This window comes from Pelecanus crispus, chromosome 5 (genome assembly GCF_030463565.1).
Source record: "Pelecanus crispus isolate bPelCri1 chromosome 5, bPelCri1.pri, whole genome shotgun sequence".
In the NCBI taxonomy this organism is placed as follows: Eukaryota; Metazoa; Chordata; class Aves; order Pelecaniformes; family Pelecanidae; genus Pelecanus; species Pelecanus crispus.
In genome coordinates, this window is record NC_134647.1 from 65603811 (window position 1) to 65628534 (window position 24724).

Below are 24724 nucleotides of genomic sequence, written 5' to 3' on the forward strand. Positions count from 1 at the left end.
ATGGATGAAACCAGAAAAATTTCAGGAGGGGAACATGCAGTGCTTCCTCTCGGCTGTCCTGCATGTCACGTCTTGAGTGGGGTTTTCTCTCCCGGTGTTGATTTGTTTTAGAAAAGCAACTGCAGAGAACTAATGAGAACTCAAATTCCTTTTGGTTAGTCCTTGGTATTGGCACAAATCTCCAGCTGCTGCTCTTTCTAAAAGGTATCATTATCATTGGCTTAAGCTGAGCTTTATTCTGCTTCTTAGAATGATATTAAAGTTAGAAGAACATTTTATTTATAGGGAGAAAATATGGAAAGTTTAGCTGTCCCTTAATTCCATAATGCTTGTAGCTTTCTGGCCAGTGGAAGTTTGTTTCCTTTTTATGCTCTCCCTCTCTCATCTTGGATGGGCTTTTGCCAAATGTATTATTCACAGTGAATTATTTGGCCAGATGTAGTTGTAATACACATTGTGAACTTTTGGCAGTCTTTTAAATTTATTATTGTATTCTCCCCACTCATCAACTGGTCTAATTTTCAGTGGAGCGCCTCTTCCCCTCTGTGCTGAACCCTTCATGGGCTGGTGGGGCACTGGGATTTCATGTGTGTCCTTGCCTGCCTGCAACCTGCTCGGCACCCTATTTAGGCTGATCATCTACCTGAGCTAGCTCAAGGTGTGTGGGTCAAGCCGGAGAATTGCTTGTATGGGTCTATGGTTTGAAACAGTCCTGGCCCTGATGGAAAATCATCCACGCAGAGACCGAGAGAACTCATTGCACATTGGAGGGTTGTGCTAAGCTCAGCCCTGTGTAAGGAAGTGGTGCTTGCAGGAACTTTGTTGGGGGGGAGAGAGCACAGGGGCCAGCCGGGTGTGGGTGTACAGGAGGTGGCCATTGGGTGCAATTTAACCCCATCCTCCTGGGTGGTTTGGTGTGCTCGGCCAGGGGCTGTACATGTCCCTCCCATGCCGGGTCTGTTCGTGGCATCGGTGCCAATATCCCAGCGGGCTGCAAACTGGGGGAAGCTATATTCTAGTGAAGCACACCAAGAATGCATTAAGCACAGATAACCTTCCAGTTAATTAGGCAAATCATTTGAAGCTGCCATCAAGGCAAGAGGAATAACAACTTGAGGGGGGAAAAGGGAGGCTTGTATCTATCCCTCTTTAATTAAAGGTAGTGCCAAGCTAGTGACTGTCACAGCTGTTTCTGTCACAGCCAGTGCCAGGGAGAAGCCTGACCAAAAACCCTGTTCTGCAGGAGTCCGCCTCACCTATGGCACATTGAGACATGCAGGGACTTTTTCTTTTCTATTTTCTTTGTCTCCAAGGGCACTGATGAGGAATTATGCACTACAGTAAAGAAAATCAGTAAGGAGAGGTAAACAGCACTGAACTCTTCAACTGTTGCTGCAGCATGTGCGAAAGCTTGGTGCCAATTGCATTAGGGCACCTCGCTGTTTTATTTCCTGTCTGGCATCGCTGGAGGGATCTGGTACATGTGGGATTATTTTTTTTCCAAAATCTGATTCATCCTCTGTATGCTTCTGAAAACTTCCATTCCCATCGGCTCGCCACTAGATTAGGCTGTCTGGGCAACTTATACGGCATCACGCTGCTGACCGCTAATATGAAATATAATTGGAGCAATTCAAACCTCTCCCCCAAGGGTTGGTTCTTTACATCATGCACTACCCTGTGAAAGTAATAAAGTCAGTGAAAGAGGTTATTCAAGAGAAATTGTCAGTGTTTAATAAATCGTGCAATTAAATGCAATAAAACCTCAGTATGCTATTCATCTGTTCTGCCTTAACACTTAAGGCTGGGGCTTTTTTCAGAATAACGAAGTTCTGTCCTAGATAATTTTTTCCAATTTCCTCATTAGACAGGTTCTCGTGAAGCCTTACAGTTCTCCGCACTGAACTAAGCTGCCAGAGTAGTGCACCTAATGTAATCATGGCATATAAAAAGTTATAGAGCAGTTCAAGGACTTAAGTAGCTCATAAATTTTTCTTCATATTTTCTCCCTAGTTCAGTTCAGGGATGAATTTAAGCCATGGCATTGCAGGCAAAAATTGCTGTCTCCTTTCTCCAGCATGGGATGGTGAGATGCCTGGGGACAGAGGCCTGAAACAAAATGTTCTTTAAGTGCCCTTTTAAACTGTGCTGTCACTGATTAGCTCTCTTTGTACAAAATCATATATAACATGAGGCCTGGTAACTGTATGGGAGAGGAATCGCGTATCTTAGCCAGTATTCATCACCCAGACTAGGAGATGCTCCTGCTGCCCTTATGTGCTGTGTGTTTCGTTTGTATGTCGTCTGCTTCCTGGGGTGGGAACATTGGCAAGGGGAGAAGCATCTGAAGAGCCATGGGGACCCTGAGCTGAACCAACACAGTGGAGGAAAAAGGTTTCGTCCCAGGGGTCATTTAGAGCCCACCAAGGAGGATGTTTGATGCTTCTCTTCCCATGGTGGAGTTTTCTAAGGGAGGCAGGGGATGGACTGGAGATCTCTGGAGCAGCACCGACCTCTCCTGTGGATGATGCTTGTGTACTGGAAATAAAGTGCAGCTTTCCTACGCAGCAGGTGCATAAGCAGTATTGCAGCACCTCTGCTGGGAAGCTCTAATGTTTGTTCTAGTGTTTGCCAGCTCCTCCCAAGGGACATTCTCCAACACTGGGTGACGCTGGGGAGCAGGAGCCATCTCCACTGGTCCCGCCGGTTCTGCATGGTTGTGTTTCCATGCTCTGCTCCTGTGTTTTCCCCCATATCAGCTCTGTTGCCTTTATCAGAAGTGATTTGTGAGCCTTTGAAGGATTCTTTGAATGAGTTAATTCTCCTCTCCTGCTTTTAAGTTTTCCCTAGCCTCTGCATACCCTTGGTGGAGCCTGTGGCCTCTTTCTATCTGAAACGATCATGATTGTATAAATTGCTTGTTGCCACCTCTGAAAGCAGATGTTTTGTGCTTTCCTCTCTTTCCCCTTCCCAGGAAGGTGTGACTGATTTCAGAGCCCTCCGAGCAAAATTTCAGAATGACACCAACTTTGCCAACAAGCTGGTGCAGCCATTCAAGAAGCCTCCCACTGAAATCGCTCCCAAGCTGGGCTCTGGAGGTAACACTGTGTCGAGCCCTCTGCCCTTGAGTAAGAGAGACGTGATAATACTAAAACCCAAAGATGAACCTGCCCATCCTGCCTCCCAACCCTCTGCACTCACCCAACACAATCGCTTGGTGTGGCCTCGAGCCAAGCTGGGTTATGTGGAGCCAATGGGGCACAATGAAGACCACAAAGGCAACATCTCAGAGAAAGGGCTGAGTTCTCTCAAGAACGGTCCAGAGAAAACTCTGCCATCCTATTGCGCTGACCAGCAAGGATCAGCCCAAACAGCTCCAGAGGGCCCTCCACTCCCAAATTCTTTCCACCATGTCCTACAGATCTGGGAAAACACTTTAACCTGCAGCAAGACAGCAAATGTAATGGTCCCAACCCAACGGGCAACAAACTTATACGTGCACCCCTGCCCAGAGCAGAGGACGATGCGTGCTCCTGCTGTGTCAGGCAGTAGCAGGATGCAACTGTCTGGAGGTGAGCCCGTGCTGGACTTGCCTGCCCAGAAGAAGGATGGTCTGCATGGCAGCAGGCCGGCTCTTCCCCAGGCTCCCAGGGGACACAGGAGCTCTGATGAAGCAGGTGCTGAGAGTGCAGTGGCAACTGCATTCTGCCAGCTGGGTTATCGTGCACCAAGAGAGCAACCTCAGCACCAGAAAGGTACAGTAAGCTATATTCTTAACAATGAGCACACATATATATACACGCATATGAGCATATAGGTATATAGGAGCTCTGAAAGTGCAGGATACAGCAGCTAGAGAGGAAAGCTGTTACAAGTTGGGACCCTCAAACAAGAGGCCAAACTGGTCCATCGGAGTGTTCTCTTTCTCTGGAGGCCCTGGGGATAAGAAATGGGCCCCAAACTGCTGCTGAGCTTGGGTAAGGGGAGGATTCCCCATCTACACCAAATTTTTTAAAACTCACTTTAAGAAATTGTCCACATTTTGAGAGTAGGATGAAGAGTGAGAACAGGGGACTATCTTCAGTTCTGGTCTGCTTTGGCCTTTTGCAATTACAAGGTAAATGTGACTATGCCCTGCTATTCAGTTTTCACACAGACGTGTAAAGGCTTGGTTTTTCTGTAAATACAGTTTAGTTTGAATTAAAATGGTTTAAACCCAAACTGCCCCCTCTGCACCCTCCCAGTTTGCAAAAGGTCGTATCTGAGCTTGGAGAGCATATTCTCCTTGCAATATTTCTTACAGAAACTGGTGCTAGGAAACTCAAATGCCACAAAATTCCCCTTGCTAATGTCATGCCGAGTGACAGGGTGCTGAAAAGATTAAGTCTTTGTTTACCCTGGAAAGCTACCTCACTCACACTGTGTATCGAAAGCTGCTATGACACTAAATCCTGGCAGATCAAAATGTTATCGGTACAGAAAATTAGGCTAGTATTTTTAATCCAGAGGAAGGGAGCTGTTGAAAGTTGAGGCCCCAACATGCTTAACTTTGTAAAAATCTGTAAAAATGGACATTTCCATTTATTTTTCCTTTCTGGTAACTTGGTAAGAGCCCTGCTGTGTAATGGGGACTCTGAAATTGGGAGGAAGCAGAGATGGTTAGATATGTCTGTATAACAGCTAATGACCCTACATGGATTTTTGCTTAAATGAGGCCCGATTGCTGCATGTCCTTGTGCTTCTCTGGAGCAGATTCAGAGCCTCCCTTCTGCCAGCCTGGAGCAGGAAAATGGTCTCACAGCCCTGGGAGCAAGTGGCCAAGAATTAAACCTCTCCCTTCAGCTGAATCCCTGGGTCCTGCCCCTGGGAAGCCTTCAAGACCCCCAAAGTTTGATCTCGGTGCTTTCCGAAGCACTGTGCCTTCAGTCCACAGAGGAAATGAAACAAGTAAGAGATTTCTAGTCTTTCTCCCCAAACCTGTTCTGCAGAAAATGAATAATAATTTGCAGTTTATTGACATCTATAAAGCCATGATTCCAAGCACATGGAAATAAGACATTGTTACTTGTTTCTAACATCTTCCTCAAACATTAAAGGAGCCCAACAGTGCCAGTGAGACTGATTTTTGCTCCTAATCTGGAAAAGAGATCTGGTTTTCCAGGTCAAACGTCATCCCCCGTGCAGAAACCTGCTTTCCTCCCAACTGCAGTGTGTTGTGAGCAGTTTACAGCTGGCTGTAAAGCAGCAGCCGCTGCATACATGGCGAGCTGATCTTTATCTCTCCGCTTCAATGGGAAATGCCTTGACTCTGCAGCACACAACTGTGGGAAGGCACAATAAAATCAGAAGAAACTGGTCTGCTAATCCCCCCCTTTTGTTTTGAATACAACAGAGGGCAACATCATTAAATGTTCCAACATCAAGAAATGCAAAAGTTCAGTTTCCCATAATAAAACTCTATTGATGTTGCATAATAGAATATTCTGGACTGCCTATTAAGCTGCTAAAGGGTGTTTCTTTATAGATATAGGCTTAATTATAGCTGGATCTTAGGCACAACTTTTGCTGAATTCAAAGGGAGCTGCTTTTCTAGGAAGGGCTCGGCTAAACTCTCTTTGGCTTTACTGTGCTGGTGCTTATTGGTCTGCCCTGGCCTTGATAAGAATAAGAGGGAAAGAGATTTTTACTGAAACTCTTTCTAACCTACTTGCCTTTTCTAAATATATTAATTTGATGGAGGAAATTAGTTACATTTATATGTCATCATCTCCATGCTCTCTCAATATTGTTCAATTATTGATCTCTAGAAAGCCTGAGGTTGTTGCCTGGAAACATGAAATAATGACATATTAACATAGCCATATCCCCAGTTTCTGTTGGCAATCTAATTTCACGCCTGCCTTTTGTGCAGCGTGCTGCCTCGAGGAAGGGCCATCCCCATCACATCTCCCCATCGCTGCAGCCTGTGTTCTGTAGGAGAGCTGTCTTGCCTTCAAATGCTAATCCTCTGTGTGTTTGTGTGCAGCTGCTGATGAAGAGGATTACTTGACCCTCAAAAGGTGAGCATGTGGCCAGGCAACGTGTGGCTTGTAGGCAATGGGAGCATCCCCATCCCATGATGCTGAAGCATCCCCATGCAGTCTGGAGAGACCGTCCCACTCCCAGAGGCAGCGACTTGCTCCAGGGATTGTGTGAACCTACATGGGAAGCTCAAAGTTGGCTGGGATGACCTTCTAAAGCAGAAAGCTTCATCCCTATTTTCTCCTCTGAGCTTTTCAAGCAGCATGGAGAGCCCTGCCTGTGTGTCGTTAGGTCTGGTTCAGCTGGTTAAGGGGAATACACTGCTGGTGCTTTGGTTGCACCCTGCCTGCTGCACATTTTTCCCTTCCTGTTTTCCATGTACTCAAGCTTGGTGCTTTTAGAAAAGCAACGCTTTTGAGAACTGTTGTTGAAACAAAGCCCTGGTGTAACCAGCAGGTGGTGGGTTTTTTTTTTTTCCCAGCAGTGGAGGAGCTTGCCCTCCTGCATGTTTGTGCAGCCAGCACTGCCAGGGTACAGGAGCCACTGCCCCACCTCCCCATCCCCAGGACTTCAGCTGTCTCCAGATGCTGAAGTGAGATTTTTATTAAGTGGTGGTCCAAACTCACTCACTAAAGGACATAAGACAATCAGTTCAGCTTCTGATACCCCAAGTATCTGAAACAGCTCAAAAATCTTACAGACACAATTGGCTTTGTATACAAGGGGATACTGACTTTTTCTGCTACATCTCTGACTTGTCATGAGTGGTTGCATAGTGGTCCTTTTTCTGTGCCATAAGAACAGCAAAAGTGGAGAAAAATATTCGTATACATGTTTTGTCTTAGCTGCGTGAATATACAGCTGGGAAAATGGGAAACAGAATAGCTGAACCAAAGCAAAAAGAGATGAATTCTTAAAATATTTTCTGTGCCCAAACAATGAACTCTTGCAGCTAACAACACAGCAAGTTGTGCTTTTCACATCATGAGGTGTTCCTGCCAGTGTTGGCTGGTGTTTTGTTCAACTTTTAACCTGTACTTGTCAGAAGAGAACTGGTTAAAAAATGACCAGCTCCAAACTGTCAGGCACCACAAGGAAGCTGTCCTAGTAATATATTGCAGCAAGATTAGCTATCTTGCTCTAATACTTGTGATAGGGTCTTTACAATGGGTCACTTGTTAAATATTAACCATGTGATAACTGGGGAAATGAATTAAATTAACTCCAGCATAAAAGCAAAATCATGGGGGTTGGGGGCCAGAAATTCCCTTCCCTGAAGTCCAGAGGTGGGAGCCTCACCTGTAATGAAGTCTGGTCTCTTAGAGACCCTGACGTAGTTGTTTGTGGCAACTGATCTTGAGCTCTGATTCCTTGTTTGGGGATAAACACTCTGCCTTCACTGATGCTAGTCAGGGATCCATCAACCCAGCTGTATTTCAGGTCCAGTGTAGCACTGTGATATATATAAAGGACTGTCTGGTCCAGCCAAGTTTCCAGGATGCTATTTTATCCCAGGGTTGAGGTGGGGAAGCAAAGGGTAGGGGTTTTTCCTGGTCTCCTCTTCCTCAAGTGATGGCACTGGGGACAAAATACCTGCTTGTGGTATTAATGCAAGATGTATATGTGTGTTGCCTTCGGTGGGACCTACGTGCCCCAAACATGCTGTGGGACAAGCAAGCCAGCAGGCACTGCCTCCAGTGCTGGGGGGTGGCAGGGGAGAGCAGGGGGCTAGGGCAGCCTTTGGCATTAGCACAATCTTCTGCTTGACTTAGGTGTTGTTTCTTACTCTGATTTCACTACTGTTAAAATGCACCTTGAGTTTCTTGTTCCTCTTGTTCTAGTTTGCAACAACTACTTAGTCCTTACTCTGTTGACACTGAGTTGTGACAGTAGGGTGATTCAAGAAAAACCAAACACTCCCTGAGGTTTATTATAGACTTACTGTTAAAAAGATGGAAGTTCTCACTGTAACTCTTCCTGATGCCCTTTCACCACCCTAGCCCATCCCCTGCATGTCTTGCAAGCTGCATCTTGTGCATTTGCCACTTCCCAGTATACTCCTAAGCTGCTGAAACTTCTGCTGCCATGGGCAGAGGGGAAGCCTCGGGGTTCTGCCTGGGTAATCTGGGAAGGCTTGGACTTCTCTCTGCACCTATTCCAAAATTATGCTAATTTCAATTTCCAGAGGAGGAAAGGAAAAAGGAGAATGAGGAGATGGGTATTGGGCTGGGAATCCCAATACTTGAGGCTGTGAGGTGCTGGGGCTATGATGCCTTGCTTCCTCCCATGGCTGGCACATGCTGCTCACCGTGTTGGCATGGGGCATGTCACTCAATGAGCTCAGGAGCAGGACCTTTAAACATACCCTCTGACATCTGTATTTTCCCCTTCCTGTTTCCTTAAGTGAGAAACAGCATGCCAAACCGTGCAACTAGGTGGTTATTAATTTTTAAATAGCTGTGGTAGGTTTGAAAAATGCTGCACTCTGATTTCTTTGGACTTTTTGTTCTGTTTCTACTTGAGGGATCGCTGGAGGCAGAAGACCATAATCCCAGTATGAAGTCCCCTGATGTGCTTTGAGTCCTGTAAACACAGCCTGTCCTCCCACAGGAAAAGCAGTGGGAGCGTGGAGTCGGGGAAGGCTCAGCTGAGCCCTGTGTCTGGCACAGGTCTCCTCTCCCTCTGAGGAATTCCTGATTTCACTTTGCTTTCTTCTAGGCTCAGTATCAAAGTGCTTGAATTCCTTGTCCTCAAGATGAATATATTTTTCCAGACTTCTAAAAGGGTTAGAAAAAAAATCTCTTCTCTCTTTTCTTTCATCTTCTCAGTGCTCAACTTGAAGAGCAGTGTAATTATGAAGAAACCCCAACATACCTGAATCAGCCTGGGGACACCACAACCTTGTGTGTCATTGAAGGTACTTTGCAATTCAAGACTGCTAGGTGAATTACATGCTATCTGGGATTGATCCTTTAAAAAGGAAATAATATAGTTTCTTCAAGCTGAGAAAAGCAGCTGCGCATTTTTCCGGGTGACCAAAGATGACTGACTGTACTGTCCCTCTGTGCTCTGGCAGTGTATGAGGACTTTGGGGCACAGACAAAAAAGAAGTTAGCATTTTGGTGGTGAGATGGTGCTTACCGTAAAACTGCAGTGGGGAAAAGTCATGAGACTCTACCCATGTAGAAGAGAAAGAAAAGACGATAGTGAGGCAAACCTCAGCATCTTCTTGGGAACAGAAAGGTACAGGATATAGAGCTTTTCCATCTCCATCACTACTTCTTCCCAGTATAATTTTCTCTATCAGAGTTGCTGCTGCTCTGCTTTTACATTTTTCAAAGTTGCTTCTCTTTGGGGAGGTTAGTTTCTGTCTTGTGCATTGGAACAGGAGCCAAGCAACATCCTTGGGGGGACCTGCCACAGCCCTCTTGGATTTGCCCCTAGGGCTACAAAAACTGTGGCCAGTCAAGCTCGATGTTGCAGTCCTCTGAATGTAAGCCAATCCTAAATAGCAAATTGAAGGACGCTGGCCAGTAGGACATGGTGAATGTACCATGGTGAATGTGTGCCTGGATGCTGAGCACATGGGCTGAAGTTGGGTTTTGCAATTTAAAGTGCAGTGACTTTAACATGGACTAGAAAGTAATACGTATTCACAAATGTCTTTTCTAGTACCTAAGGCAGAGCCTCAAGAACACAAGGTAAGTCTCATCACAGCCAGTTTTGATCTTTCCAGCTTGACTCTACCGTACATACCATGGTTTCCTACCTTAGAAACTTTTAATATCTGTATTTCTTCTCTGCCAAGTATTTCTTTATGTGTGTTTTCTGTGAAGTGTCTCAAAAAAATAAGTAAGAAATTGCAGAGGGGACATGAAGACTAATGAGGTTTCCAAACACACTAGGAGAGAGAGTCAGTTCCCTTGACTTCCGCTGCAAACTCGTGAGGAAGTGGTAACACCATCTGGATGTTGGTGGTAGACCTAGTAAGTGTCAAGCACCGATATCAAGAGCATGAATACTTGGAGGAAAAGTCCACTGAATTGTTCTGGAAGTTCCTGCCAAAGGCAAGCTGGTGCTGGTAATCCCTCTGTGAAGGCATAAAAGCAAAACTGAGCCAGGTTCCTTGTCATGGCAGCAAGCTTCGAGCTTGGGCTTGTAAGCAAGGGCAACTGTTATGGGCATGACTGTATGGGTTTTCATCCCCCTGCTGCAGGGACATCTCTGCTGCAAACGATGACCTGACTCTTTTCATTTTACCTTGGCTACAAAGTGGGTGGAAGTTCACCTTGGCTGTGGATGTATCCTGCAGCTGAAGGCAAGATAGTGCATTGCACAGGGCAGGAATTGCTACAGCTGTCCCTAGGGAAGACCTGCTTGGCTGCATGGCTGAGCTCGCAGTAGGTAGCTGGGCTGAGAGAACACATGACCTTATGCCAGGAGATGATCATGTACTGGGTATCAGTTCTGGCTCTGCTAAAAGAGGGGAAACTCCACTTTCAAGTCCTGACTTGCAATGCAATCAAATTGTCCAGGAAACAGCACAGGTTTCCAAATGCACTTATCTGTACGTGATTTGCAGAGACGTTCTCTGGCTTAGCTCTAGTCTTATTTTACGGTAGGTTGGAAAATCTTTATTTATTAAAAAAAACTTCATCCTCTTCTCTAAGCTCTCCAACCTGTAATTGCTTTCATTCTGACCAGTAGCTTCATTGTCCTGATCCCTTGCACTGTTACATTATCCCTATATAGTTTGTCAATATGTGTATCCCCTCTCGTGCAAAGTAGAGGAAATATCCTTGTCTGATGACTATTCCAAATGTAAAATGCTTCTGGGCTTTCTAAAGAAATATTTCTTTAAATGCTAGATGACAGTTGAGGCCTTGTATAAAAGCTTGACTGTTGAAAAAAAAGCACAGTGGCTGAAGGCTTTTCTTTTCTTTGTTCTAGAAACAGAAGACTTTTCTCTTTACCAAATCCAGGTAATTTCCTTTCCTTTCTCTCAAGCTTCTTCTAACCCCACAACTAACTCAGGTTAGGGATAGAATATTGTAACACTCAGTAAATAGAAATAAATTTCATGTATATCATGACCAGGACAATGTAGACGATGATGTTCTTCTGTGTCAGCACTCATGGATTCTAAGATTGTTTTCATTCTAAAGCATATCTGGAGGGGAGATTTTCTTCTCTCCTCTGGCACACAAGAAAATTCATTGTCTTTTCCTACTGAAACCTGAACTCTTTCAGTATAAGAAGGGAGAGGTATGAGGCTCTTAAAGTGGGACACCTGGTTCTGGGTCCAGAGCTGTATGGTAAGGCAAGGCCCACACTGAATTTCACCCTATAAATGTCACATTTCAAACTCCTTGCAGTGTATAACTACTGTCACTGGCTGAAGGCTGTTTTTTCTATGGGGCTTGAAGAATCATGTGATAAAAGGGGATCACTTCAGTGGGAAGTGTTGTGATGCTGGAAAAAAGTTATCAAGTTCTGCCTCCTGTTGCTGTATCTTCTTCCTTAAATCACAATATAGTATGGTGAGAGGTACCTCTTGTGAGCCAGGTACCACCACTGGCAAATGGATCTAGCTCGTCCATTCCTGCTACTAGAAAACAATCATCTTTGTCTCTTTTCCAAGAGTGATTGCTATTACGCCAAGTAACCAGTGGCTATTAGATTAGGATTTGCCCTTACTTCTAGTACTGGCAGTCTTTTTGGCATCTACCTCATTCAAAGGGAAAATGAGCTGCTTATCTGGGCGGAGTCATAAAGCAATCTGTTTGTCTGTGACTTTGCTAAAGTGTGTCTGTTCTGAGATATCTCTCATTTCTGAAATTTTCAGTCCTGGAAGAGAGGATGAAAAAGAGGAAAAAACAAGTCTTGAAAGAGAGAAGCAGGAAGCAAAGAAAATTTTCAAGGTACCGTATCCTTGAGATTACTTTTAGTAATTACTGTAGGATGTCTCGTCTCTTGTTCTATCTTTCCCCTCTTTGGGAAACAGTTGTAATTTGAGTCCTTGATCACCTGGGCTTTTTTCTGTGTTCTCTTTTGCCTGCTTATTGCTCAACTGCTACTGCCTAAAAAGCAGTTAATGGTGCCAAGCAGCACCTATGTCTACCAGAAATCCCTGATGGAAGAGGGTATGAAACTGTTTTAAGTCCACAGAAAGATAACTTATATGCTTATAGATGTATATATGTAAGTTATATTAACTTACTGATTCTACAGACTGTGTTGACCAAACCAAATGTGTGGTCTCAGACAGGTGGAAATGAGTATGTATCTCCCACTAGCCAAACCAAAGAAGATGGTAGACGTGGGATGAAGGTGCTGCAAGTGAAGCAGGATGTGACCAGTACCCAGACTGCAAAGCATCCTACCCCACAAGGGCTGGCAAAAGACAGAGCAGAGCTCTGTGAGTATCTCATTGCTCTGTTGAGTGTTTCCTCAATCCTCAGTCCCATCTGTTGCCCAAATGTCTCTTCCATATGGGAAATAATGTTAAATTTGGATGCAACTCTTGAACCAATTTAGTTAAACCAGGGCAAAAGGTTGCATGCACATTTGTATTCTGGTCTGAATAATTTATTTTGGCTTTGCAAATAGCTTCCTAAGTTGGTTAACCATCTGCATAACTCAAACCGAGGTGTTTGTTTTTCTAGCAGATTGCCCTTATCCGAGAGAGCTGAAATCCATCTCCTCTGCTTCTCATAATTTATTGAGTCTCAGAAAAGGGTTTGGCTAAGGCTTGTGGTAGAAACACACGTGAGCAGGATGAGAGCCTGAAGTCTCTCCCTGTCCCTTATTAAGATGGATGATGGCTCCTTGCTCCATCTTCTTAGTAGTTCAAGAGCCTTTTTCTGATTTTGGACTCCTGTCATGATGCTCTGAGATAGCGTCCAGAGCTGGTGATATGCACCTTAGCTGCACAATTAAACCCAGTCATGTCCCCTCTGTAAATGCTATTTTGAAACCTCAGGTATAAGTGTGCATGGGCTCTGTCGTGGTTTAGCCCCAGCCAGCAACTAAGCACCATGCAGCCGCTCGCTCGCTCCCCCTACCCTGGTGGGATGGGGGAGAGAATCGGAGGAGCAAGAGTGAGAAAAACTCCTGGGTTGATATAAGAAGAGTTTAATAGTTGAAATAAAGTAAAATAGTAATGATAATAATAACAATATTATAATAATAATACACAAAGCAAGTGATGCACAATGCAATTGCTCACCACCTGCTGACTGATACCCAGCCAGTCCCCAAGCAGCGATCGCTGCCCCCTGCCCAACTCCCCCAGTTTCTATACTGAGCATGATGTCATATGGTATGGAATAGCCCTTTGGTCAGTCTGGATCAACTATCCTGGCTGTGCCCCCTCCCAGTTCCTTGTGCACCTGGCAGAGCATGGGAAGCTGAAAAGTCCTTGACTAGCATAAGCAGTACTCAGCAACAACTGAAAACATCAGCGTGTTATCAACATTCTTCTCCTACTAAATCCAAAACACAGCACTGTGCCTGCTACTAGGAAGAAAAATTAACTCTATTCCAGCCAAAACCAGGACAGGCTCTATTCTACAAAGGCTTACTCCTGCCTCTGCAAGCCGTTAGTGTGATACGGCAGCATTTCAAAGACGGAAGAGAGAAAAGTAGCTCTGTTGGGCTCTGTGGACAGACCAGGATTGTGAAGGGGAAAGTGTAAATTGACTGTGGCTGTGGCTGTTGTTATTGGTGTGGTCCTCTTTTTTTTTTTTTTTTCAAAACACTTCATAATAATTTTCTGGTTTGGTTGGTGCCTGTTTTTGTAAGAAATCCTGCTTTTTTTTTTCCCCCTTGACCTTTAAACAGCTGGAGGTAATTTCTGTTGGGATTTTTTTTTTTTAAAGTACTCATGATGAGCCTCCTGCTATTGCTTCATCAGAGGCTCATTCAGAGAATTGTTTGGTGTCATGTGTCCCCTCCCGCCTTTTCTTCTTCATGGGGGTTTGAATGTTTTGCAGAAATTTTGGTCATTACCTAGACCATATTGTGGTGGTACATGTTTCTGGTGAGACCTACTGCATGCACCCATGTTCATTTAGAAACGCTATCTGCATTTATTTGTGTGGCTGCATTTCTACATTACTCCAACTCTCTTAAATCAGTTTTAAGGATTTGTATTGGGTTTGCATGGCAAGGTTTTGGTAGCGGGGGTGGCCACAGGGGTAGCTTCTGTGAGAAGCTGCTAGAAGCTTCCCCTATGTCCAATAGAGCCGATGCCAGCCGGCTCCAAGATGGACCTGCCGCTGGCCAAGGCCGAGCCAGTGACGGTGGTAGCGCCTCTGGGATAACATATTTAAGAAGGGGAAAAAAACAACGGGGCACCAACTGCAGCTGGAGTGAGGAGTGAGAATATGTGAGAGGAACAACTCTGCAGACACCAAGGTCAGTGAAGAAGGAGGGGGAGGAGGTGCTCCAGGCACCAGAGCAGAGATTCCCCTGCAGCCCATGGTGAAGACCATGGTGAGGCAGCTGTGCCCCTGCAGCCCGTGGAGGTCCACAGTGGAGCAGATATCCACCTGCAGCCCGGGGAGGACCCCATGCTGGTGCAGGTGGATGTGCCCGAAGGAGGCTGTGACCCCGTGGGAAGCCCGTACTGGAGCGGGCTCCTGGCAGGACCTGCGGACCCATGGAGAGAGAGGAGCCCACGCTGGAGCAGGTTTGCTGGCAGGGCTTGTGACCCCATGGGGGACCCACGCTGGAGCAGTTTGTGAAGAACTGCAGCCCATGGGAAGGACCCACATCGGAGAAGTTCATGGACGACTGTCTTCTGTGGGAGGGACCCCACGCTTGAGCAGGGGAAGAGTGTGAGGAGTCCTCCCCTGAGGAGGAAGGAGCAGCAGAGACAACATGTGATGAACTGACCGCAACCCCCATTCCCCATCCCCCTGTGCCACTCGGGAGGAGTAGGTAGAGAAAATCGGGAGTGAAATTGAGCCCAGGAAGAAGGGAGGGGCAGGGGGAAGGTGTTATAAGATTTAGTTTTTATTTTTCATTATCCTACTCTGATTTGACTGGTAATAAATTAAACTGATTTTCCCCAAGTCAAGTGATAGAGCAGCTTTGGTGGGCACCCACATTGGGTGCCAAAAAGGACAGTGGTGGGTTTGACCTTGGCTGGGTGCTAGGTGCCACCAAGCCACTCTATCACTCCCCTCCTCAGCAGGGGAGGTAGGGAGAAAATGAGATGGAAAAAAAAATCCAAAAAACCGCAGGGGTCAAGATAAAGCAAGTTTAATTAAAAAAAAAAAAGCAAAAGCAAAAGCCATGCATGGAAGCAAAAAAAAAGGAAACAAAGATTTTATTCTCTACTTCCAGGCAACGTCCAGCCACTTCCTGGGAAGCAGGGCTTCAGTACGTGTAGCGGTTGCTCCAGAAGACAAACATAAATAACGAATGTCCCCCCTTCCTCCTCCCTTCTCTTAGCTTTTATTGCTGAGCTGATGTCATATGGTATGGAATATCCCTTTGGTCAGTTTGGGTCAGCTGTCCTGGCTATTTCCCCTCGCAAGATCTTGCCCAGCCCCAGCCTCCTTGTGACAGGGGGGGAAATGTTGGAGAGACAGCCTTGATGCTGTGTAAGCACTGCTCAGCAGTAGCCAAAGCACTGCTGTGTTATCAACACCTTTCTCAGCCAGACCCAATACAGGATTTAATATTGCCACTTAACAGAGTTCTCCAGTGATAATCTTTTTCTAACCTCATGAGGTGCAACTGTCATGCTTGGTTCCAGCCTTGGTGAAACACATCTCTGGGATACTCTCTCTTCTTGTCTCCTCTCCAAGATGTTGATTTACAGGTGTATTCCTGATGGACTGGCCCATTATTTGGATCTTAGCATCTCCACCAACCATGCTAAGCCCTCCCTTTAATCAATTCTCCAGACATCCATGAATAGCCTCTTGGGATGTTTTCTGGTGAGGAGGATTTGGGTCAGAGCTGCCACAATTGAGAATATTGATGGATGTTTTAATTTTTTTAAACCTAAAATATTGTAAAACTTCAAAGTGTTTTTAAAGTTAAATGTTTTAAAACTTAAAATATTTTAAAATGCTTCACTTTTCTTTCTCAAAGTGACTCAGAGCAGAGACTTTCCTGGACTCCTGGAATGGAATGTATGCCTGTAGGCTCTTATTTGTTGTGGCATCAACTGTTACCCTCAACAGTTGTCCTTGCCCTGAGAGAAGTTCCTCAGAAAAGCTTCTAAAGCAAAGGTCCTTTCTTGTTTCCAGCGTGCTACATGTATGTTGGTACTCCAAAGCCAGGGGTAGAAAGAACAGCCTTGAACCAAAACACTTGGCAGTCTCTGCAGGCACCAGAGGATATATATGACGATGTTGAGGAAATGCAAGATAGTCTGTGAGTATGGACCTGGGCTCTTCACAATGGCTGTGTCTATGATATGTCTTTTAAAAACTGTGCTGCAGCAAATCCCCATGTAATACTTCTGTCTTCTAGCAGCCACGCGTCAGATGCCTCAAGTCTGTTTGCTTCGTCCAGCAGTAAGTGCAGCATGAGGGGAAGCTCAAATGGGAGCTGCTTTTAATTTGGGCTGGTCCCTGGGAAATGATGGGGATAGTTTCATTTAACTTTCAACATCTATAGTGTCTCCTTCTGGCCTTGTTACTCTAAATTCCCATTAAAACCAATGGGGAGCAATACAACGTGTCTTGCATGGCATTAATTTGAGCAACCTCAAAACCTGTGTAAGAGTAAAATCTAACAGCCTGGGTGCAATTTGTCCAGCAAACCTCACCTCATCACTACTGAATGTGGTTTGTGATAATGGCATGCCCTGGTTTTAAGTTTCAGGAAACAGCTACGAAGAAACATATGAAGATGTTGAGATTGGGTGTGAAAATCCAGCAAAAACAGAGTAAGTTGCAATTTCTTAGCCTCTAGTTTGAAATACTGACCTTGATTTCCCATGCCAGGTACTGGCTGGAAGCCTTTTTTTTTTCCTAACGCAACTGCAGAAAAGTTGTTGTATGGGTGGGTTTCTTCCCCATCTTCCTCCCTCTTTCCCATTTGGCTGAAATTTAGGGAGAAAAAATAGTTACCAAAATTAAATCCTTAAGCAGTGAGGCCTTTCTAATAGAGCTTGTAGTGCTCTCCATCCATTGGAAGTACTCCTCTTACACGACCCCTCCTTGCATAAACCACATGGGACAGTCTTGCTAGCCTTCTCTTGATCAAAAGTGTTGCTCAGCTGTAGCTAAGAAATGGCACCTTTTTTGTGTGCCAAAAGAGGTAATGCTCGAGGGACAAATAGGGACATTGTCCCCATAAAAAGGAACAAAAGGCTCACATTTCAGATCACAGAAGGTTGGAAAGCTGAAAGGAGCCCAGGCTGACATGCTGTAACCAACTTGCAACCTACTCTTTTTTATAGAGCTTCTCAAGATATTTGCTTCCACAGAGTGTGTTACAAAAGCAATGAGTTTTGCAGCCTCAGGTTTATACATTGCCTGAGCTTCCCAAATGGATTAAGAGGTGAAACGTGAAGTTAGTTGTGTTTTTACATATTAGCTTTGTGTGGTTCCCTACCCTCATGTGGTATAAGATTTCCTGCATCCCTTTGTAAGAAATAGAGACAGCCTTTGGGAACAGCATATGGGCTGGGGATGCTGCACACAATTGCTTTAAGTGCATCTGGTGGCTCTCTTCTAAGGAGCAGTGTGGGAGGAATAATAAGGTGTTGCTGTACATCTGCTTTTCCCTTACGGATGTGAGACTCAAACTGGCTTGCATCTGGATTCAAGTCTAGCTTATGCATGCATATAGAGCCTGTGTGTGTCAGAGAGGGGAAAAAGGTATGGGAAACCTGAAACCCTGGAGGTGACTGGGCACTTACTAAAAGGTGAAAGTGTAATTTCTCTGCAGATTTTGCATGGGAGTTGAGTGGTGGAGGTGCACAAGTTTCTCAGGCCAGAGAGTAGTGTGCATCTGCATCTGGCTCCTAGACCGACCATGCATGTCCCCCACTCACTGGGAAGTGTACCCACGCCTCTTCTGTGCCTCTGCACATGGGTGCTCAACAGCAGCAGAATTAAATTCTATTGCTAATTCAAAGAGAAGCAGTGCATCTTGCTGGGTTTGCAAGGGAATTTCATGCCAAATCTAGGGTTGGGACCAAATTCCTGGGGTTCAGAGGTCAGTATCTTAATCCCCAAACCAGTCTTCATGTAATCTTTCTATTGATTCCACATGCAAGATTAGGTGTGCTGATACACATAAAGTATTTTTAACAGTACTTGTGCATGGGTTATGTCCCCCATGTGAGGATCTTGGTTTTTTGCAGGTACTTTATCAGGAAATCACCGTGTAGCTTTGCAACCCCCCCATAAGCTTCAGAGAGAAGTGTGTGTAGTGGAACGCCCTTCTTAAGAGTGTACACAACAGAAATGTGTGATGAAGGGCAGCACAGACAGGTGCTCCTGATGTCCTCCAATGTGCACTGCATGCTTCTGGAGAATTTTTGTCCCTTTGATCAGGAATTTTTACTCCAGATAAACCTGGATAATTCTGTAGTTGCTGGGTCAGAGGAGGACAACAACAATCAATGCAGAAAAGTTTAAAGCTAAGCAAAGATTTGAGCTTGGACATTGTAATTAAGCACCTTTTGCTGTGTTGATGCCTATCTCATTGAATCCATCATTCATCTGCATGATGCTGTTAAGGCTTAAAGCCTACTGCTGAGCTGAGGTCTAAAGTCTGCTGACTGTCCTTTACCTGCTTCAGGATCTCTGGGGCTTTGAGTATTGCAACTCTCACATACTTCAGCACCTAGTGCCTCTTTAATTTAAAATCTGTTTCTCTTTTGGACAGAACAGAAAAACAAAATAGATTTGGAAACTTGTTTAAGATAGAAAAGTTGAAGCTGAAGAATACCAGGTTCAAGGAAAACTTAAGGTAAGAAAATGCTGGTTGTCCAACCCCTTCCTGCTCCAAACCTGAGCATTCATATTTGCAATAATTTGAAAGCAGGTGGTCTAGGAGTAAGGAATACAGCTTTATTGGGAAAGTTATGCCAAAAGTGTTTCTGTCAACTCATTAGGAGCTGTTATGGCAGATGTGGCCAATGGTCCATCTGTGCAGCTTCTCCAAAGTCTCTGGCATCAGGAATCTGCAGGAGCTGGTCCTACAGCAGTGTCCAAGTTTTCATAGGCTTTCTGCTGCCTTTGGTACCTTTCTGATACCTCAGCATGATGCAGGTACACAAAGGAATGTAGAAATGTGATACCTACTGCCTAGACCTGTGGGCCAGGATTAGGCAAAGGCTTGCTGATGTGGCTCTTAAGGGTTGAGATTTTTATTCAAAGTACCATTTATAGTCAAGCTGGCAGCAGCATCTGCTGAAGAATTTACTATTGAGTCTGTATTCTGAACAAGTTAGGATGGAGGATATTGTATATCTTCCTATCATGCCCTTTTGGGTACTCTTACTTTAATATTCAAACCCCTCATTAAGGTTCCATGGAAACTACCTTTTCTTCAAATGCACAGTAGCTGCCTGCAGAACCTGTTCTCCTCCACTGCCAGCATGTGCATCACCCTGTGTGCAGTGCCTGAAGTCCAGGAAAATGCTGCTTTTTCTTATTTCTTTGGAGATTCCAAATTAACCCTTTCCTCTTTTATATGAAGAAGGTTTGTTTTACTTAAAAAACATTTCACACTAGGTGCTCTGCCATGTCAGGGGCCCCTTCCTGCATTACTGCTAAGTATTGTTATACAGAAGAAGCCACCAGGTTTCATGCCATTCTCCTATTGCATAGAACCCTTAAAGATCCTGCAAGCATCTTAGATATCTACAACCATTGTCACATTTAAATTCCTGGGCAACCCATGATATTGGAAGACTACAAGGAGGGAATTACTACTAACTACAGTTACCAACTGTCCATCAACCCTCTATCTATTGGGAAGGGGTGTAGGGGTGGGCAGGAGGAGGGTGCTTTTGCCAAGTTGGACTGTTCTTTGGATGCAATGTAGACCTTTCATAACCTGCTTGATGAACACAGGGCTCTTGTTGCTGCCAGAGGATGAAGATGCTTATTTAGCAAGGAATGTAATGCTGGCAAATGCTGTTGGTATCACAGAGCCCGTGCACCTAGACCTGCCTTCATCACTTCAGTAGCAAGCACTGTGTGCTGCCAGCTTGTTGGCGCTCATGGCTTTTTGGGCAATGCTCATGTGCAAACTTGTTTCTAAAATCCTCTTTCTATCCACAGATTGTTTTCCATTTCGGTACCAAATTTAGGTAAGCAACATACATTTATGTGGCTCTCAGGGATTTGTGTGTGTGTATGAAGAAGCAAATATATTGCAAATGAAAAATCAACTTTAGGTGTCAAGACTTCCTCAAAATCATGTAATGTGGCAGTGTTAACTTAGAAGACTTGATAGAGATTTGTGCCTCATTTGAGGGTGGGATTTTGCTTATTTTTTGATAGTTTTCTTTGAAGTGGAGCATTCTTCTCGCAGATCTGAATATATTTAGGAAGGCAATGTGTGAAGCAGTCCATGCTGAGCCACTGCTTCCAGGCTGGTGGCGGTATTTAACAGCCGACTGTGCTCCAGCAGCTCTCTGTAAAACTTTGCTGCTTATCAGTGTCTACTGGAGGGACAAGTTCATGCCTTGTGTAAATGGGGGTGGATGCAAAAACTGTCCCCACTGATCAAGCCTTGAGAAGGTGCTGGAGTGAATGTACCCATGTCCTTGGGATGGAAACCCTGCCCAGGCTGGCTGCAGTGCAAAAGCTGGGGCTTTGCTGCTGCTCCTGCTCCATCCCCAGAGCTGGATGGCCAAACCCATCCAGAAAACTGCCCACAAACACAATTAATGAACCCAAGCATCCTGCCTTGTGCTGGAGTTTTGGCTGGTTTTCAGAGTCCTGAGGATCTTCCTTTCACATCGCCTTGGCCCCTTTGGGTTGAGCGACTAGCAGCAGCCCCTATTTTCCTCTGCAATATATCGCTTTGTGTACCAGATTCAGAATGACATCTCCTAATAATTTTCTCTGCTGTGTTTTGGTTGATAGCAACTGTTTTCCAGGAGGACATGGTGTACGATGATGTCGAGGTGGGGCAGAGAGAGCTGAGGTGAGGAGTGTGCCCTCTCCTGGGGCTGGCCTTGGGCCAAGGAGATATCCTCTTGGCACAAACCTGTGCCCTGGGGAGCCTGTGGTACCGCAAGCCATTGAGGGTCATGAGCTGGTCGGGACTCGGTCCTCTGGAGACAGTCCAGGTGCCCTCTCCGTGTGTGTTTAATTTGGCAAGTAGCATCCCACAAAATGTTTCTTCAACGTTACCTAGTTAGTGCCAGAGACGTCAAAAGGAGAGAGCTGCTCCCTGAAACACGTGAAAATTCAGATAGTTTTCCTAAGGAAGGAAAACTCCAGCTCCCAGAGCTGATAATCAGCCCCGTCCTGGCAAGCTCCTTGTCAGAAAAATTACTTTTAATAGGAACAGCATGTCTGGATGTCTTGCTGCCAGATGATTGTGGCGGAGGTGCGTGCTGGTATAAATCGCAGCAAGTGTTTGTGTTTCAGTGGTGGTTGTGGGGTGAGACAGAGAGAAAAATCACAACTTTGTAGGTAGACGGGTTTGGGGAGGGGACACAGTCTGCTGGAAAAAATTTGAATTTCTGTGTGGCTTTTTCACCTCTTCTCAGAGAGAAGGACAGCAAGTACAAAACCTGGATGCCAAAATTTCTGATGGTGAAAGAGGATAAGGACCAATGGAAAAGCAGCAATGATGTGGAAAGGTCTTGATTTCCATTCTGTGTTTTCCTATGTTGTCTAAATTTGTACGTGCGTCTTGAGTTGTTTGTAGGAGCGGGATGCCCCTGATTGTGCAGACATCTTGTTGGCTGCTGCTCTAGGGCCCTTTCTCTTTGAACCCAGCTTTCAGGAAACTTTGCAGAAAATATCTTGAGGGCAAAACAAACTCTTGGATCTGAACTGTATGCAAGTGGGGGATACCCTGAGGGTCTCATCCTGAAATTGTATTCTGTCTTCCCATTTAGCTGAGACAAAATGGTGTTACTTGCTATATATTTGGCTACTTTTCTGTCATGCCCAGTCCCATTCCTTCTTTAATTGTGCCTTGATTAAATATTTGATCTCCGTGGATCAGCTATTGCTATTTTGGCAAGAACACTGTGTTTAGAAGCCCTGTACATAGCATAGTAATTGCCTGTGTGTTCCCCTTGCCTTTATTTTAAAGTACTGATTTCTTGGGTCTTCCTTTTCCTGTTGGGTTTATTGAATTGCCTCTTGCTGTACCATTTGTGCATAAAAGCAAAATTAAAACTTTTTGTTACTGTTACTGCAAAAATTCACATGGAAGTAGGAGTTTTTACTTCCTTTTTAGATCGCAAAAATGTGCATTGCAATGAGCTCTTTCATGACCCAATACCTGGGACTTCAAACAAATGCAAATCAGACATCTATTTTCTAGGTTCTCACCACAGAGCTCCTGCATGGGGTTGCTCAAACACCACTTGTGTTGTGCAAAGTCATGTGTATAATTTTACAGAATCTCAGGAAGCTGATGCAATTTCATCTGTTCCTTAGAGATTGCAGGTCCTGCAGGCTGAGACTGCCAAGGAGGAATCTCTTCACAGCTCAAAAGTCCCTAATTTCAGTTCTTGTTTCCCCCCCTCTTAATTTTAAGTGCATGAAAGTTAGCCAAGGGTGAATAATTTATTGCAGATGGGTGGTTTTTGTTTGGTTGGTTGTTTTTTTCCTGTCTTAGTTTTAGAATGAATGCCATAGCTGGAATTTCATGTACAAACCAGAGGAGTGGTATCTCCATACTGAGGGAATGCCCCAGCATGAATGGACATTGCTCCTCTTAAGCTGGTTATAAGAGCTTGTTTTTCACTTTATAGTGCCATATAAATGCCTGCTTGGGTGACTTTCTCCTCCATGTGCTAAAAAAGCAACAAAAATCTGCAGACCTGTATCAAGCCCCACTTCCATAAATGACTCAGGATGCGAATTATCTGGGGACCCTTTATGTCTGAATTTAAATAAAACCAGGAGGAGACAAATTGCTGGGGGAAAAGCGAATTGTTGACTGCTGTAAAAACACAACTGATTTGAAACACTTGATAAAGAGTTTGTTCCCACGCTGCTTACAGAGAAAACAGTTATTCCAAATGGAGATACAAAATGGCTCAAGTTATGCTCACCAACAGATTCTAGTTGTATATTCATCCTTTTATGAAAAATAGCAATGTGAATGGCGTGCTTAGCTCTCACAAGAGTTCATTGCAGACAAATCAGAGTTAGGCTCTGGCTTGCATTTCCCAGTGCGCCAGGAGTTATTTAAACGGAGCTCAGAAGTGTGTGTGTCTCTCTCTCAATGCAGAAATATCTTCAAAGTCAAGAAGAGCAATGCAGAAAAAAGCAAGAAGATGGAAAAAGAAGAGAAGTTTTTTAGAGAAACTTTTATGGTATGTGTCTATATTTAGGGAATTAATTGTGTCAGAGGAGGAAAGCAGCTACATGTCATGCTTAAAAGATGCACAGTGGAATGCTGTTGGTCCTTAGCTATGCTGGGAGAGATGTCCAACTGACCTGCTGCCCTCTCCTCTAACCTGGGAGCTTCATCAGGGGTGTTGCTGGGTATTTTTGCCCCTCTTCTGCCCCAAACAAAGCCTCACAACCCATTGTCATGGTTTAAGCCCAACCAGCAACTAGGCACCATGCAGCCACTCGCTCACTCCCCCTACCCTGGTGGGATGGGGAGATAATCGGAGGAGTAAGAGTGAGAAAACTCCTAGGTTGAGATAAGAACAGTTTAATAATTGAAATAAAGTAAAATAGTAAAGATAATAATATAATAATAGTAATAATAATATACAAAGCAAATGATGCACAACGCAATTGCTCACCACCCGCTGACTGATACCCAGCCAGTCCCCGAGCAGCGATCGCTGCCCCCTGCCCAACTCCCCCAGTTTCTATACTGAGCATGATGTCATATGGTATGGAATAGCCCTTTGGTCAGTCTGGATCAACTATCCTGGCTGTGCCCCCTCCCAGTTCCTTGTGTACCTGGCAGAGCATGGGAAGCTGAAAAGTCCTTGACTAGCATAAGCAGTACTTAGCAACAACTAAAACATCAGCGTGTTATCAGCATTATTCTCCTACTAAATCTAAAACACAGCACTGTGCCTGCTACTAGGAAGAAAATTAACTCTATCCCAGCCGAAAGCAGGACGCCCATCCTGAAATCTGCTCTTTCCATCCCTCCTCACTGCCCTTAGAGATCTCACATGAGTGTAGAATAACCCATGCTTTTATTTCTTCTCTGCAGTATGACAAGGAGATCAATATCATCAACACAGCCACTGCCGAGTGCTCGGTCCCCAGTAAGAGGAGAGTTGATCTCCCGGTCGTAGCTGGAGAACAGCTGGATGTTATCGATGTCACAGAGGGCAACACCGTGATTTGCCGCAATTCGGAGGGCAGATGTAAGTTTGCAGAAAGTCTCTGGCATGAGTGGTGACTTTTCAATCCAGTTTTGAGGGGCAAGTAACAGTATGTTCTTTGTGCTTAGCCACTGAGACTTTATTTGCTCAGGAGTTTACTAACTCACTTCTTTTTTTCCCCTTCTTTTAGATGGATATGTTCTAGTGGAGCATTTGAACTTCAGGTAA

General features: G+C 44.8%; 1 protein-coding gene across 1 annotated transcript; it reads left to right on the forward strand.

Moving 5' to 3' along the window:
* FYB2 (FYN binding protein 2) lies at positions 1-24724 on the forward strand. The gene is made up of 19 exons (XM_075711219.1): positions 1-81; positions 2975-3755; positions 4753-4947; positions 6026-6059; positions 8850-8938; positions 9694-9722; positions 10972-11003; positions 11867-11942; positions 12286-12439; positions 16287-16413; positions 16513-16556; positions 16861-16930; positions 18883-18966; positions 20286-20314; positions 21096-21156; positions 21728-21820; positions 23431-23515; positions 24382-24538; positions 24687-24724. The coding sequence occupies exons 1-19, from the start codon at positions 1-3 to the stop codon at positions 24722-24724; spliced, it is 2259 nt and encodes a 752-aa protein (XP_075567334.1).